The sequence below is a fragment of the Ananas comosus genome, linkage group 3 (assembly GCF_001540865.1).
Source record: "Ananas comosus cultivar F153 linkage group 3, ASM154086v1, whole genome shotgun sequence".
Taxonomy (NCBI): Eukaryota; Viridiplantae; Streptophyta; class Magnoliopsida; order Poales; family Bromeliaceae; genus Ananas; species Ananas comosus.
Window position 1 is genome coordinate 13,332,222 of NC_033623.1, and position 13,791 is coordinate 13,346,012.

Below are 13,791 nucleotides of genomic sequence, written 5' to 3' on the forward strand. Positions count from 1 at the left end.
AAAATTAAAATTTAAACTAAGGAAATTAGAATTTGAATTTGAATTTAAAACTGAATTAAAATTTTGAATTGAAATTCAAATTTTAAATTTAAATTTTAATTGAATCTAATTTTGAATTCAAACTTAAAATTTTGATTTTGATTTTGATATTTCAATTTACATTTAAAATAAAAGTTTTGAAACCGACATTTAAATTTTAAATTTGAATTCAAAATTTAAATTTGAATTTAAGATTTGATTTCAATTCTAAATTTGAATTTAAACTTCGAATTCAAATTCACATTTTGAATTTGAAATTTCAAATCGAAATTTGAAATTAAATTAGAATTTAGAATTCCAAATGTGAATTTGAATTTAAAATTAAAAATTTAAAATTAAATATAAAATCGGAATTTGAACTCCAATTTAAATTTGAATCCAAAATCAAAATTTAAATTCAACCTTTGCACTGTTTTTCAATTTGGTCTTCAATCTTTTTTTTCTTTTTTGCAATCCGCTGACACCGCGCCACCGTGGCGTTATAGCACCTCCGTGGCGCTGACGTGGCATTTTCCGTCAATTTTAACAGCTATCTAATGGCTGGGACTTAATTAAAATGAAATCAAAAGATTAGGGACTTGATTGCAAAAAAAAAATGTTGGAAACCAAATTAAAAAATGGTGTAAAGATTAGAGACCATTAGTGTAATTAATCCTCTAAATAAATAAAATGGTAGCATGCTATCTTTTTTTTCAAATAAAAAAAAAAGAATATTGCCACTGCAAAGTGACCGGTTCAGTGACCGAGGGACTAAAATTCAGTAACGAAACTGAGTTCCTCAATTATGACTTCTTTTAATGAAGAGATCGAGCACGTGTTCATGCAGGAGTCTAAGCTAACAATTACACAACATGACTGACCGTCCCTAGATCAAGTAGCAAAGGGCTTGATGGTTGGTATTCAAGACCCAAGTTCGAATTCTAGTTGATTCACATTTTCAACTAAATTTATTTTTAAATAAAATAAACGAAACGGGTAACGTACTATCTATCTCTCAAAAAAATAAATAATTACACAACATGATCGAACAAAATAATTTCATTTTTCTTTTTCTTGTTTCTTCTTACTTAATTTCAGTGGAATTTAAAATGCAGGAACTGAAGCTCATTCCTTGCGTCGGGCTTACAAAAGAAAAATTTTAGGCTCACGGAAATAAACAAACAGTAATAATTCTTGACAACGTACCACTACATACCCAAATCAACAAAGAATGCACAAAATTAACACGTCTAAACACTCAACAGAGTTGAGTACAAGTTTCGAAATAATAAAGATCACAACAACAGTGACCACCACATGTTCCCAAATCTCCCTCAATTTCGCGTTGTCGCAACGAAGGAAGATGCTCATCCATCTGATCAAAAGCGGCGCATCCGGTCGCCTAGTCGCCGATCTGAGCTGCGGCCGGGCAGTTTCACCTCTGAAGTTGAACTCGTACCCTCTGTTTAGCTGCATGTTGTTGCACACGCACATGTTAACGCTCTCCGATGTGCCTGTCGGGCCCACAACGTCAGGTACGTAGCTCGTCGGCTCGCGCGCGCCACAGCCCTCGGCGGCAACCGCAAACATTAGGATGATCTTGACCAAGGCCATCACCGTGGCATGGGAAAGGATTACATTCGATGATGACTTGTTGAGAGCCATTAATTGTTGTACACAGAGGATATATATGAATTACTTGAATGCATGAATGGTGTATTTATAGACTAGTTTAGGTATCTAAAAGTAAAGGGGCTTGCATGCATGGTTGAGGCTCATGCAATTCCATGCACAGCATGTTTACCGATGGATTTATGTAAACATGAGTGTAGGGGATGAAACAGTGATGTTAAAGCTAGCAACAAGAATGAAAATCTTCTCTGCTACAATTATTCTATATAGAATTTACAATATCCAATCATTTCTCTCCACGTTACATAACAACTAGCAAATTATCCGCACGATGCACGACTTTTAAATTTTTTAATATAATTAATTTATATAAGATTCTATAATATTAATGTATTATTTGCCTCTTAAAAATATATAATTATTTTACCAACCGTTCCTAATGCAAATGGTAAAGGGTTTGATAGTTAGTATTCGAGATCCCAAATTCGAATCATAGTTAGATTCACATTTCTAGCTAAGTTTATTTCTCAATGAAATAAACGAAGCGGATAGCATACTATCTATCTCTCTCAATATATATATATATATATATATAAAATTATTTTTATTATGTTTGCAAGTTTGTTAGCTAACAGTAAATTAGAAAAAAGTTAAAAAACTATCATAGAAAGAATTATTTTCAAATCGCATTCCTTATGAATCTGAGATGAAAAGTGAAAACAATGATTAAAAAAAAAAAAAAACTTTATAGAAAAAATGATTTTTTGGAGTGAAAATTGCAAAATAAAGTTAGTTGAGAAAATTAAAAAATCAACAGAAAAAAGTAATATAAATACCTTTAACTGTCATGTGATAGAGAAAAATAAATTAGTTTTTAGATGTTTCTAATAACATAGAAACTTCAAAATCGGATGGAGATGATGCTAAAATCTAGATAGTGAATTATAATTAGGAAGATAGAGAAAAATAATTTATTTTTTATATATATAGAATTGGGATAGAATATTAGGCTTTTTTTTTCTATCGAGTTTTTAACTATTATATTAAAAATTATAAGGTTAGAATGATGGTGGTCTTGTAGAGTTTAGTGATGGTCTCTTCAGAACTGAATGGGTGATTGATTGAATAGTATGATTTAAAGGGTGAAATCGATTAAAATATAAATTTAACGGTTTAAAAATTGATAGCAAAAGAGCCAAAATATTATTTATAGTATTCCAACTCAATATCACTACTCTGTCTAAAGCAGTTGGTATCCTGATTCGCAAAACTCTTTATTAAATGGGCAATTTAGTACTCAAACCAATGATAAATATGTGGCTCAGAAGCAGAGTCGCCCACCAGCACTCCTCCAGTAGCTTCAAAATTAAGCTAAGCATCATGGACTCCATCTTAAGCACTTGTAATAAATCCATAAGCGACCTTCTCTTTTCCTTCTTTTTTTGTTTAAAAAAAATATCACTTTTTGGTGGATTTGTGTTACGTACCTGACTTGGCGCAACCCGTCTATGATGAGACCTTACTGAGATGTGGATGGCGCTAAGAATGATGGTCTCCAATCATCACCAAACGTCAGAAAGTAACGTAAGTATTTGAGTTACAAGGTCTCATCATATATAGACGGGTTGCGTCAAGACTGATACGTAACATTTTGGTTAGGGTAGTGAGATTTACGTTAATGCAACATGATAGATGTTTGACAGTCTCAAAAAAAAAAAAAAGTTTTTTGGGTATTATATAAATAACAATCGACAAATACACCACAAAACTATTAGCATTCATTGTTTTTGACTTAATATTTTCAAGGCTACCTATTATAAAAAAATAACATCATTCATGAAACAAAATAGATTAAATCCATAGCCAAAATTAGAGCCACTAAACGTTACTAGTAAGATAGTAAATCGCCTTCCAGTGGTTTCGAATTGCATCCCGAAAACTAAAATTTATCTATATCTTTGGACTTTCCGCACTCAATGCTTCAACTTGGTTCTCTATTGTGAAATGTGTGAATGCGAAAAAATTATTATTCAACGACATTCAATTATTACCGCCTAAAGTTCAAAAATCTTTGCAAAAATTATTACTGGCATTAAGATTTTAATGTCACTTATACTTATGTTGGTGTATCTTCTACGGTCATTTAAATAAAATGTCGTTAATATTAAATAATTGGTAATATTAAACAAATGCCACAATAGAGATAGCTATTACATATTGGATTTTATTGGATTCTTATGATTTAAAACTTGTTAAGGATTCTTGGGAGCCTAATAATTATTAATGTGCTTTGCTTGGGAGCCCAACTAAAATTTTCATGTGTGAGGTTTAGTCCTACATTAAAAACTAAAAAGGTGTTGTTGGTATATATATATTTCTTTATTCTCAAACTAGTTGTTTAGAACAAAATGAGAGTTATGCTCTCATTTAAACGCACGGCACGAGCCGGGCTAAGCCGGCGACGGCGCGCATGGTCCATGAAATCTTGACGCGTTACTGGATCTGAAGCTTGTGGTCATTATATCGCTAGAAGTAAATGTCGGAAAGTCTCGCACGTGGAAGGACAATTTTGCTTCTCGGACAGTGTTCTGCATGTCTCGATCCACATGTCTTTTCTAAACCTTTTCTTTACAGTATTTATTGTTTATTTTCTTTCTCGGATCTTTTCTAAAACTTAAAATAAACTTTCGAATTGTTTTATAAAATATTTTAATAAAAGATCAGAAAGATTTTTCCAACATTACCGACATTATTTAAATTCTTATATTTTTTAATCATCTCCAACACTAATAAATACAGTTAATTATTAATTAATTTGCAACATTATATAAATATTGGTATTCTATTGTTAATTCCAACATTAGTAAATATCAGCAATTCTAAATTATTTTACAAATATAAATATTATTTACATTATGCCTTTAAATATATAAAAATAATATAAATGGTACTGGAACCGGAGATGGCGCCAGAGACGCATGGCTAAAATTCTCTCATAACAAAGATAATAATAAGAGCAAGTAAGAACTATATGTTAAGGTTTCCGACACAGAATTATTTAGGAGCGTACAGAAACTAAAGCATATAGTAAATTTAACACACTATTAGTCGCTGTTCGTTAAATCTTTTCATAGCAAAATTTAGTTAAATCTCTTAATAAACTACTCTAATAATCCTGGGAACATAGTCAAAGCAACAGTATTTTACACGCCAAGATAGAGATCATAGATACATGACGATGTTTATCATTTATTGTAATCACATACATATGTTTCTATTTGAATTCTTTTGTGCTATGTGTACTATCAAATTCGCTGAAATGCGCAAGTTGCTGAGATCAGGATCAACATATACCAATTGCCTTGGCCTGCTAATATGCGGTGAATCCATATTCAGCAAATTATCGAGCTCATCAAGCTCAGCAAAATGCTTTGATAACGGCATCAGCCAGATCCTGACTTTCATAAGCATTAAAAAAGCAGCCGCGATTTTTCGCATCATCAACTAATTTCTGCCATATAGACTCGCTCTTAGTTAGTGTCGGCCCATTTCCTAAAATCCAGAGACAGTGCCTGCGGCAGATAGAGCAAACGAAATGGCATAATGCTAACTTTTAGTATCTGGAACAGATTGAGCAAAGCACTAAAGAGACGTCGAGCATTGCGAAAAATAACAAACATACTTAGCCCTTGTTAGAGCCACGTTTGTGCGCTGTGCGTTAGAAAGAAAACCTACTGATCCACTTGAATTGCACCTCACTGTAGAAATTATTATGACGTCCTCCTCACCACCTTGAAAGCCGTCAACTGATCTAACCTTCACAGAGAAGCCATCATACATCTTGTATGTTCTCCCTAGTTTTTCCTGGATAGCTTTTACTTGAGCTGTGTATGGTGATATTACACCAACACTAAGTTTCCTTCCGAAAGTAACTGATGCTGCAATCATAAAGTATCAGAACCTACTAAGCATAAAGGAGAAGATCGAAAGTTGTAGCAGAAGAACAACACACCTGTAATTTGAATTTGGATGATTCATATAAAACTTTACCTATAAAGTTTCATTTAAGATGCAATCCATCTTAGTTATATACTGGTGTAAAAATATCCTATAATTAAAAGCAGGGAATATAGAACTTATGCATTGTATGCATGCCTACAATAATTTTGTAACAAAGATAGATGGCTATTATTGAGATTCATAATATATTTTTAGTAGTTGCACTGTTGTTAATACCTACTGATACCATTTTCACTTATTTTTCTAAATAGTTCTGTATATTTAGAAATTTGAATACTTGATTGAGGACACATGATAAATATCTCAGAATTGTATGTTAATGTCCTGTGCTTGTGGAAAGTGCAGTATAAGGCGAGGAACGCACCTTTAAACAATTTCTTCAAGATCTGCACTACCACAGCAACTTCTATCATGTTTTTCAGGCTCCGACCATACTTATCCTTTCCTTCCTTTCCATGTTCAATGTTTATAAATGAATATGCGCCATACATTTGGTCAGGTAGATACGTTCGCTCGTATTCCTTGGAGAGAACATTTGGACCATCTAATATTTTGCTATTATAGAAGTTAGAATTGGGAAACATGCTTATTGACGGATGCATTCTATACTGAACACTGAGAAGCTGCTTTTCGTGCCTGAGTGAACTTAATCTTTCGAACAGGCTTCTCCCAAAATCGGCATCATCAGATATCTGCATGGCAGAAGATAAAATGAACATAACAGAGCATGCGGTTTTATTAGATACAATTCAGAATTTAAACACATTGGTAAAGGGATCGAAGTGAACCTTGCTTTTCACTAGGGCAGGAAGCTGGTATTCATCGCCGATGAAGATTGCGTGTTTTATGCCCTCAATCTGCAGAGGAATCAATGACTCGCACTCTTTCAGCTGCCCAGCATCATCAACAACCAACAGTTCAAGTGGATCCTCCATCTCCATATTTTGCAGCCTAAATGAGCTACAAGCTGTGCATAACACGGTATTCGCTCTTTGCAATACGAAATCTTCAATCGAGCGCCGATCATAAATATCTGGGAGATTAAGATATTCGGACAGTAATTTTAACTTCCGAAGGCAGAAACTTCTTGCCACCTTCAGCTTTAAAGTTGATTTTTGGTTTCCTTCCATGAAGCATAGCAAATCCGTGAATGAGACGATGCCAGGACATTCAACTTCTGTGGTGCACTCAAAAATCTTTCTGAGTTTTCCCTCGTCGGTATCTCCTGAGTATAACAGATTTCTGATGATTTTCAACAACTTGAGCACCTGATCCATATGCTTAAAATTCTCCAGTGAGGTTGAGGCAGTCGGAAGATCATCAGACAAGATATTAATACATTCACGCAATTTCCTTACGTGCCGATTGTACGTGCGTACAACGTATTCCTTAAATGTCATCGTCATAGTTTCCTCCTCTTCATCCTCCTCCTCTCTGTCCTCTTTATCCACAAGATACGTTTGATACTGAGACACTGCATTTTCAAGAAGATCGGCCATTGAAACAAGGCAATGCCTCCACCCTGTAAGTGGGGCAAAACACGTCAACAGCCTTCGAACACGGTGCTCCAAAAATACGTCAGAAAGCTCATCATCAATTTTCATCCAGTCCTTGTTTCCAAATAACACCATGTCGCCAACTCGACAGCTTTTATGCCCTGAAGACTCCCTAAATTGCCGTAAGAGTCGGGACGCAAGTTCTACCACTGCTGTATTTGTCGGTGCACATGCGAGTGTTCTGCATTTCATAGTCAGCATGGTCCAGAGAAGAGCACTACTTGTTTTCGTTTTTCCGGTGCCAGGAGGCCCCCATATGAGATTTATGGAGACGCCATGGTTTTGCCTTGATGATATACATGCTAGTGCTGCATTCAGTTGAGACTCATCAAGCCCGAAATTATGAAGATCGGGTTCAGCTATTGCAAAGTCTTCGAAACTTCTGTGTACTACAGATGTAGATGACTTATTACGATCTCCTGCGTCCTGTCATTTAGAAGCGAAAAGGATGAGCGACATCTTGAAATTGGAGAAGCTTTGGTATAATTCATACCACCTTTTTGATTGAGTAAAACCTGTGAAAAATTGACAGTGAACATTTCTGATCTACTAACTGGTCTACTTACATAATTGTTTTAAGATGTTCGAAGTAAACTAAAAGGTGGTAAACAAATGAGTTGTTTTAGCATCTGTAATTACACTACTGGATGTCCTTGCTGGTGTTATTATATCTATAATCTAAAAATGAAAACCATACCGTTGGACGATATCTGAAAACCATATCGATGATTTTAGTATTCCTCTGTAATGCCGATTCCAGGTCGAGCGACTTCCACATTCGAGTAAAGGTTGTCATATTTATCAGGAACACTGCAAAAAGTGGTTTTTTAAGCCTGTTTGTTTCACCGTCCTTCTCAACACCCACACTTCGAGATGCTTTGATGATCAAATGGTTTGGTGGGAGTGTTTCATTTTCTCCGGCTCTGAGGACGGAGGCGATAACGTATGCACCTTGATTCCGCGTTAAATCGGATAGGTGCTTCGGTTTAACATCCGACAACACAAACATGTCTGCATCCTTGGGAGTGTAAGTTTCAGCTTCCTCTGGGTTTGAGGTCGACGGCGTTGAATTTGCGACCACAATGCGGTATGTTAACTTGATCGGCATAGAGTCCTCCATCGATATTACTTCGATGAAAGGCGCATGAGCGAAAGATTCGAGAGCAGAGCACATGTCTGCCCGCGTCTCTTCGATCAGCGGGAAGGTATAAGAACTCAAGTAGTGCTCCAAAGACGTGAAAGTTTTCGGAATCTTCCTAACCTGCAAGGGAAAATGGCAGATCAACATTACTTAATCAAAACCTAAAAGAGGTTTCTCAATGAGAATTCGATGAATTGAACTCAATTTACGACTCGTTTTAGTCTATAGAACTAGACTGTAATACTATCAATAGCACCAAGTTATTTGTGCTATTAGTTTTTTAGCCCTTAGATTGAGAAATATGCGGTTAGGATGATATGGGCTCCCTAGGGTTGAGTGGGTAATTGTTTGAATAGTATAATTGATAAAAATAATCAAAGGGGTTAATCTGACGGCAGAAAACTTGATAGCACCAAGTGTTTGGTGCTATCGATGGCATAGCAGCCAGACTATATATATATATATATGAGTTGGACTAGGCTACTATTAGTAGCAAAATCTCATTATTGCTATCAGTTTTTTAGCCTTTGGATCAACTCTTTTCATTATTTCTAATCATTGGATTAAATATTATAACTCAGTGGGGACCACTTAACCCTAGGGATACCACTTAACCCTAATGGACTAATATCATCCTAACTCTACAATTTCTTATCTAAGGATTAAAAACTTGATAGCAAAAAGAATATTTGGCTATCAATAGTATTTCAGCCCAACTTTCTCTCTCTCTATTTATATATATAGAGAGTAGAGCTACTATACTTTTATGAGTATAGAACCCTTCGTACTCATAAGTTGTTTTCGATATTGGGGCTTTCGAATCGACGATCCACGCTGTTAAACATGATTTAGAGTATTTGAAACTTTTAAAAAATAAATTTTGTAATTTTTCGAAACCATTATAAAGTCCATTAAGTGAGTATAAAATGAACAGTCAAAATCAAACGACATCCTAAAAATGGATGATCGGATCCTTTAATTTAAGATCGGATTTGGATTGTTTTACACCGTTAAATTTATAAATGCATCACATCTATCATTAAAATTGTTAATTTTGAGACCTTTTAATCACTAGCCAAATGATGTCGAAAAATTCTGAAATTTAGTTTCCAAATACTTTCAATAGTGTAGATCAAGTCTAACGGAGCCGACCGTCGATTTGGAAGCCGCATCATCGAAAATAACTTGGTATCACGGAAGCCTCCGTGCGATAGTATAGCTGCCGGACTCTATATATATATATATATATATATATAGTCCGGCAACTATACTTTTATCAGTCCGAACGCTCTCGTACTCATAAGTTATTTTTGATGATAGAACTTTCGAATCGACAATCCATACCGTTAAACGTTATTTAGAGCATTTAAAACTTCTAAAAATCAAGTTTTATAATTTTTTGATATTATTTACCTTACGATCAAAAGCTCATAAAATTAACAATTTTTAACCGGTATGAGATATTTACTAGTTTAACGGTGTAAAAAAACTGGAATAGGTTGAATTTCGATAAAAAATTCTATTCACTACGTAAATAAAGATCAATAACTCCGATCTTAAATTAAAGGATCCGATCATCCATTTTTAGGATGTCGTTTGATTTTGACTGTTCATTTTATACTCACTTAATGGACTTTATAATGGTTTCGAAAAATTACAAAATTTATTTTTTAAAAGTTTCAAATACTCTAAATCATGTTTAACAGCGTGGATCGTCGATTCGAAAGCCCCAATATCGAAAACAACTTATGAGTACGAAGGGTTCTATACTCATAAAAGTATAGTAGCTCTACTCTCTATATATATAAATAGAGAGAGAGAAAGTTGGGCTGAAATACTATTGATAGCCAAATATTCTTTTTGCTATCAAGTTTTTAATCCTTAGATAAGAAATTGTAGAGTTAGGATGATATTAGTCCATTAGGGTTAAGTGGTATCCCTAGGGTTAAGTGGTCCCCACTGAGTTATAATATTTAATCCAATGATTAGAAATGATGAAAGGAGTTGATTCAAAGGCTAAAAACTTGATAGCAAAAAGGACATTTTACTACCAATAGTATTCTAGCCCAACTATATATATATATATATATATATATAGAGAGAGAGAGAGAGAGAGAGAGAGAGAGAGAGAGAGGCCGGTATACTATCGGCATCATGGAGAACTCTGTACTACCAATTTGTTTGCAATAATGCGGTTTCCAAATCGATGATCGGTTCTATTAAACTTGATCTACACTATTCAAAGTATTTGAAAACTAAATTTCATAATTCTATTTTAAATTTTAATTAATTCACTTTAATTAAATTTTTTAATTATTAATTCAAATTTGATATTTAGAATTAAATTTAAGTCATGATTTAAATTCAAAATCTTTAATTTTAATTTAAGAATTCATAAATTTAAATTTATATCGCATAACACATATTCGAAGAAACAGAAATGGATATATAAATATGTTCTATATTAAAAAGGAAAGCGTACAACAAAGATAGCTACAATTAATTTCAACCAAGAATTAATTAATGCTCCCCACAAAAAAAAGGAAACTAGTTAAGTGATGCAGTATTTTTATCGATCTTTGGAGTGTACAAGTAACACTAAGTTTTCTTTTAATACTAAAAAAAAATTGTCTAAGCTGTAAGACGGATCGAGTGAGAAGGAAGTTAGCAGCTAGCGAGAGCGCAGTGTGAGAAACTTAATGACCTTGTCCTTGAAGAGGTTCTTGTTGAAGATATCGTTCAAGGACCAGGAAAATATTAAGCCCACCAAACTCGTTCTCTTGCTCTTCTGCTCTGATACTGATACTGATACTGAGCCTTCGCTCTCCGAATCCGAGTCGATGATCATCTTTCTTATCCTTCGCCCTTCTTTCTCAGTAGCTAATTTAGGGAGAGAAAGAGAGATCTAGTATGTGCGTGTGTGTGAGAGAGAGAGAGGATTGAGAAAGAGAAGGATTAATTTTACCTGAAGTCGGAGGAACTGAAAAAAAAAGAAAAAAAAGAAAAAAAAGAAAAAAAAAAGGGCTTTTGGACTTGACTTGGAAAGCTGAGGGCTTTTGGACTTGACTGGGAAAGCTGACTCGTTATTCGGTTCCCCGTAAAAGCAGGAAAAATTCTAGAATGCAACGGGTATATTAGTGACGTGGCGTAACAAATCAATTAAATTAATTCTTTTAAAAATATATGTCCTATCATGATTATAAAAAAATATTTTTATCGTATTTTTATTTAAAAAGAAGGAATATGATTGGCTTGTTATTGATGACGTAGTGCAAGTGTGACAGTGTAGAATTCATCGTAAAAGCAGATGAAAGTATTTTTTTCGTTCCAAAATAATTTTTCTAGCGCTCTGATTTGATATAAAATAATTTTTTATAAAAAATATTTTATGAATTTGAAAAAGAATAAATTCTTTTTTCCGTGGAGCTGAGCCGAATAACAAAACCGCACGTTAGAAACACACGGCGCATGAAGTTTCTCGGCATCGCGGTCCACGAGCTTATGTGGGAGCCCATGGACTGTGTGGGTGGTCCACATTAGACCACTCACCCACTCCCTCTCTCATATATGTAGTATTATATATGCATAATTTATATTTTTATTTATAAATTATTATATATATATATGTATGTATAATAACTTATAAATATTAGGGAAAACTTCAAAAACCCCCTGTGGTTTCACACTTTTTCATTTTAGTACCCTATGGTTTGAAGTGTATCAAGTTAGTACCCTGTGGTTTCTCACTTTATCACTTTAGTACCCTGTGGTTTAAAATGTATCAAGCTAGTACCCTGTGGTTTTGCACTTTATCACTTTAGTACCCTGTGGTTTCACACTTTATCACTTTAGTACCTTGTGATTTAAAAAACTATAGGGTACTAACTTGATACAAAATTAAAACCACAGGGTACTAAAGTGATAAAGTGCAAAACCACAGGGTACTAACTTGATACACTTTAAACCACAGGGTACTTAAGTGATAAAGTGAGAAACCACGGGGTACTAACTTGATACATTTTAAACCACAGGGTATTAAAGTGAAAAAAATTGAAACCACAAGGGGGTTTTGAAGTTTTCCCTAAATATTATATATTTTATTATATAGATTATATGCATATATTACATATATTGGTTATATACTTATCATTCTATCATATTATATAATTTTAATATATTTAATTCATAAATATAATTTATATAATAATAAAATAATATATATATATATATAGTGCTTAATAATTATTATAAATAATAATATATGAATATATAAATTTTTTTTTTCTTTCAGCCAAACAAGTGTGACGGAAAACTAATTTTCTTTTCCTACAAACTAAATACTAAAAATCAAAAAAAAAACTTCACGAAATTTTTTTTTCCAGTGAAATATTTTTTTTTCATTTTTACGTTGAACCGAACAGCCCTAAAGCAAAAAAGGCAATTTCACCACTAGTCCTCTAAAATTTGTAAATATCGTGAATATCCCTACAAAGTTAAACAAAATTATATATATATATATATATATATATATATTGAGAGATAGGTAGCACACTACCCGCTTTGTTTATTTCATTTAGAAATAAATTTAGCTAGAAATGTAAATAAACTAGGATTCGAACTTGAGTTTCGGGTACCAACCACCGAGCCCTTTACCACTTGCTCTAGGGACGGTTGGTAACAAAATTAAAAATATTATATACATTCCTTCGAATGCAAAAAATTATTACGTTTATTCATTCTTGCAAGGGAATGTTACTTTATTATGGTTAAAATTTAGTTAAATAAGAGTTAAGTTATAAAATGACTAGCTTACCCCTAAAAAGTTAGGGTGTTATTTTTAGTAGCAAATAATTAAGGGGCAATTTCATAAGTATTCTTCTAAATTTTAAAAATAAAATTTCTAGCATGGGTAAAAATATGTGAAAACCCCTCATCTATAGGTCATTTTGAAATAGACCCCTTAAACTTTAATTTTTTAAAGTCAAGAGCCATTGAAATTTTAGTTTTTTTTTTATTTGGGCTTTACTTAATTAAAAGTTTTTCAATTAAGATCCCTAACACATCAATTTGATAAAATTTTTAATTTATTTGGAAAAAATACTCAATTGCTAAAATTTTTTTAAAAAAACCCTTAGGTTCAGAGGGTATATATATATATATAGAGTGAGACTACTATGCTATCGGAAGCACGGAGCCTTTCGTGCTTCCAGCTCATTTTCGATGTTGCAACTTTCGAATCATTGATCGGCTCCGTTAAATTTGATCTATAGTATTTGGAGTACCTAGAAAATAAATTTTATTATTTTTCGATATCATTTGCCTAGTGATCAAATGGGCTCAAAATCAACAAATTTCAATGGCCGTAGTGAGCCGTTTGCAAGTTTAACGGTACAGAAATATCTAAATCACGTGAAATTTTGATAG

At 33.3% G+C, this 13,791-nt stretch overlaps 1 protein-coding gene across 1 annotated transcript; it reads right to left on the reverse strand.

The window, feature by feature from the left end:
* LOC109707703 lies at positions 4,765-11,366 on the reverse strand. Its single transcript, XM_020229181.1, is given in 8 exon segments — positions 4,765-5,076; positions 5,078-5,222; positions 5,333-5,588; positions 6,035-6,362; positions 6,459-7,652; positions 7,924-8,487; positions 11,072-11,267; positions 11,333-11,366. Coding segments are annotated over 7 exon segments (2,799 nt in total). The 5' UTR covers positions 11,216-11,267; positions 11,333-11,366; the 3' UTR covers positions 4,765-4,908.